The sequence below is a fragment of the Mugil cephalus genome, chromosome 16, assembly GCF_022458985.1.
Source record: "Mugil cephalus isolate CIBA_MC_2020 chromosome 16, CIBA_Mcephalus_1.1, whole genome shotgun sequence".
In the NCBI taxonomy this organism is placed as follows: domain Eukaryota; kingdom Metazoa; phylum Chordata; class Actinopteri; order Mugiliformes; family Mugilidae; genus Mugil; species Mugil cephalus.
In genome coordinates this window covers 24,161,876-24,165,925 of record NC_061785.1, presented here as the reverse complement: position 1 = coordinate 24,165,925, position 4,050 = coordinate 24,161,876, and the positions used below count along the sequence as shown (strand labels likewise).

Here is a 4,050-nt window from a genome sequence, read left to right as displayed (position 1 = left end):
TAGTTTGAGCGCCAAATATCATGCATGTCAAAAAATCAAGCAACAGAAAATCTGCCATCCTCCTCTTAAGACGAAGAAACCTGGAGCAGAGCACCACTCATAATGTTTTTGTAGTATGAACATCCCTTCTGGATTTTATTTTACAGCATGTATTTTTTTTTTAATATATATTTTTTTAAGCAATGAAGGACAATCATAAAACCCTGTATGACAGGTTTGGAGGATCAAAAACTTTAAACTTTGGGAAAAACTATCCCACACATTGATCTTACATTAGAACCTTTCCTTTCATGAGGCAAAATCCAGGCTGACAATTTGCAAGTCCTGCTTGGTGTGCTTTTTTCTTGATAAGTTTAAAATGCAGTGCTATCCCTCCCTGTGCTTCCAGACATTTCTTACAACTCTCACTGTTTTGACACACATATACACACAAAATGGAAAGAATATTTCAACCAAGGGGCCCAATAGTTCCTGCTTTCTGTCTCTCAGGTCTTTCCACTCCACCCACGGAGGGACTTTACAAAATCAAATAGAGCATAACAAGTCCATAAATGTGTGTGTGTGTGTGTGTGTGTGTGTGTGTGTGTGTGTGTGTGTGTGTGTGTGTGTGTGTGTGTGTGTGTGTGTGTGTGTTTATTTTATTCTTTGTTTATTGCACACGGCCCACCACCTCCACAGCAATGAAAATTTCTAGATGACTAGTGCACTCCTCACAGAAGTAAAGCTATTTCTTCCTACGACATAGTCAAATCACACTGTCAAAATTTCCGAGGCCAAGCATCATATTGTACCAAAGGGAATAAATTCCACCTCTCTCTCTCTGCCTCATTTGATTGTGGTTCTCTCTCTCTCGATCTCTCTGTCTCTCTTTCGTAGATCGGTAAAACTCGTCATTTTCCGATGATTCGTAATCCGGAATTGAACCCAAATATGGATGCCCTCTTACCGGATTCAACCTTTTATGGGTTAAGACGCTCAAACGGAATTCCTCTTTTCAGATCAGAGTGCGATTTGATAGAGGAAACACGAGAATACATTTAAAACAATTAAAAGAAACTCAGTATAGGGAGGTAGGCTATGTGCGCCAATTGTGGTGTAGTCCATGCTGTTTGTGTCACGTCTTGTAAAAGTTTGTTGCTGTTTAGCAACGACTGGAAAAGTCCACTTTATCTTTCCCGGGACAGCGGGCTCTCCATTGACAAGACATTCTTTGAAATCGTCATAGAGCCATCCGACTAATCAGCATCTGTAGCGCCCCTATTCGCGCTCAACAGCCCTCCCACTCCATATTTGGGAAATGACGTAGACGTAACAGCATTCTAAAGGTTTCCCATATATACGTACATCTGTCAAGGCCCCTGTTCCCATTACTATACCGTTTTAACCGTAGTCTATCACCAGAGCACATGAAGCCAGATCCAGAAGCCAGAAACACGGATCCTTTCACAACTGGTGACCGACGTCACATGCAGCGGTGAACCCCATTTAACTGGGATATAATATCGTATGCATAACGTTTGAAGAAAGGGACACAAAGAAAAGGACAGAGTCAAGAAGACGCAATAGTTAATTACTTTTTCTTCACAATGGCGGCTAAAGCTCTGGACAAAGTGTCGTTGAATTTAGGGGGGTTCGAGAGCGTGTATTCAACGGATGACATGGGTACCAGTTTACCCACCTCTGTGGCTATTTTCCCCAACACCGATTTAGGAGGGCACTTCGACCAAATGAATGTGACAACAGGTAAGATGGTGCACGGTTTATGTTGAAGAAACTGACTTGTTCGTATATGTAAGTTGCAAAAATCCACATCATCAAGTGCATCAGAATAGAATAAAAAGACGGAATGTTTCGATTTGAACTGTCACAGTAGGCTACAACTGAAAGTTTAAATGCTTTAAATTAGATTAAATTAAGACCAATAGCCTAAATGAAAGAGATACATCGTCTTTCTGTAATTTACAGCCCACGCTCCTGTCTAGTGCGTACAAGCTAAGTTTAGCTGATTTGTCTATCTCTGCAGATGGCTTGGTGGGAGCAGATATGAGTGTAGAGAAGCGCTCTCTGGATATCTCCTCCTTCTCCGGCGGCTTCTCCCAGCCCCCGTCCCACCGCAACCAGACGTTTACCTACATGGGAAAGTTCTCTATCGATTCCCAGTACCCAGGTAACTGGAACCCTGAGGGAGTCATCAACATCGTCTCGGGCATCTTTAACGTGGCCCAGCCGCCTCCTCCTCATACCTCTTCGGCGTCGTCCTCTCCGTCTACTTCAGTATCTCCCAAACACTTCTCCAGCGGAAATTTAAGTTGCACCATGGCGGCTCAGAGCGGTGCAGATCTAGACCACCACAATCATCTGTATTCACCCCCGCCTCCTTACTCATCCTCCGGCTGTGGTGAAGTGTACCAGGACCCTTCGGCCTTCTTGTCCACCTCCACCTGCCCCATCGCTTCTTACCCGCCACCATCCTATTCTACATCTAAACACCCTGGCAGCTCAGACGCGCCAGGGCTGTTTCCCATCATACCCGACTACTCGGGCTTCTTCCAGCCCGGCTGCCAGCGAGACATACACACTGCAGATCGGAAACCGTTTGGCCCCTGTTCGCTCGATACATTCCGCGTCCCTCCACCTCTAACCCCGTTGAACACTATTAGGAACTTTACATTAGGGGGTTCGGGTGGTGGTTGCTCCGAGGGCGGAACGCCGAGACTCCCATCTACCTACAGTCCACAGAACTTGCCTCTAAGACCGATCTTGCGACCCAGAAAGTACCCGAACAGACCCAGCAAGACGCCCATCCATGAGCGACCATACCCCTGTCCAGCAGAAGGCTGCGACCGACGATTCTCGCGCTCAGACGAACTGACCAGACACATACGCATCCACACTGGACACAAGCCGTTCCAATGTCGGATCTGCATGCGCAACTTTAGCCGTAGCGACCACCTCACCACTCACATCCGAACGCACACGGGGGAGAAGCCGTTCGCCTGCGACTTCTGTGGCCGCAAGTTCGCTCGGAGCGACGAGAGGAAGAGACACACGAAGATCCACCTGAGGCAGAAGGAGAGAAAGTCATCCACTGTCTCCTGCTCATCATCCGGCACCTCCGGGCTGGAAAGGTCATCAGGCGCAATCAGTGCAACAAACGGGATCTGTTCGTAGGTTTCCTGAGAAAACGATGTCAACCTGGCAACATCGGCACACTAACCCCTAAGAGGACGATCAAATAATGATTCTGAAACGGCTGAGAATTAAAGATAAGCAGCTACACCAGAATGCAAGTAAACAAGAACTATTTTGCAGTGGTCCATAATTACAAATTCATCTATTCATGACTGACACGAATGCACTTTGCCTGTACAGTCTACTGAACATACAAATAAATACAGACATTACTTCATAAGATTTCAGCGGGATGCTTGTAAAATAAATGGATGCGCGTATAAATGAAATAACTGACGTGACATTCCGAAGAAAACAAGTCTAAGTTATTTTGACTATTTAATGGAGGGATCAAATTTAACATGTTTTTTTTAAGAGTATTTAGTGCCTTGCTTTGTGTCGTTTTGTACACAGACTGATTCAAGGACGCTTCTAATGCAATGCAGCCTATTCTTAAATATAAAGTTGCAAGACATCTTATTTTTCTATACATTTCTTCTCGCATAACTACAAGTGTCTAGCCGTTCGTGTGTAAAACTATGTTTAGTGTAAATACGTTGAACTCATACCACCTTGACATTTTTATTGTAACAGGTTGTGTTTTTGTGTTTCTTAATAAACGGATGAGAATGATAGACACAGCCAGTGTCATCAGCTTGGTAATTATTTAGAACTGCGGGACATTTTTTTTAATTTTTTTATTATTATTATTATTATTATTATTATTTTAATCTGCTGTTATTTAAAAAACAAAACAAAACTTGATCTTGGGAATTGTAATGCATAAAACCCACACCGCGTCAGCAGTGACATTTCTGACTCAGTTATCTGGTGTCATCAAGTAACTTGTGCGAATAGTTCGTTATAATCTTGCCACGG

The 4,050-nt window shown here is 44.0% G+C and overlaps 1 protein-coding gene across 1 annotated transcript; it reads left to right on the top strand.

Annotated features, from left to right (window-relative positions):
- Positions 1-1,382: 1,382 nt before the first annotated feature.
- On the top strand, positions 1,383-3,812 carry egr2b (early growth response 2b). Its single transcript, XM_047609292.1, has 2 exons — positions 1,383-1,743; positions 2,024-3,812. The coding sequence occupies exons 1-2, from the start codon at positions 1,587-1,589 to the stop codon at positions 3,169-3,171; spliced, it is 1,305 nt and encodes a 434-aa protein (XP_047465248.1). The 5' UTR covers positions 1,383-1,586; the 3' UTR covers positions 3,172-3,812.
- The last annotated feature ends 238 nt before the right edge of the window (positions 3,813-4,050 follow it).

Bases quoted from the DNA above. Each gene is read 5' to 3' on its own strand.
- egr2b (XM_047609292.1), top strand. From the start codon at position 1,587: ATGGCGGCTAAAGCTCTGGACAAAGTGTCGTTGAATTTAGGGGGGTTC. The intron at 1,744-2,023 runs GTAAGATGGTGC...CTATCTCTGCAG, and splicing joins CCAAATGAATGTGACAACAG to ATGGCTTGGTGGGAGCAGAT.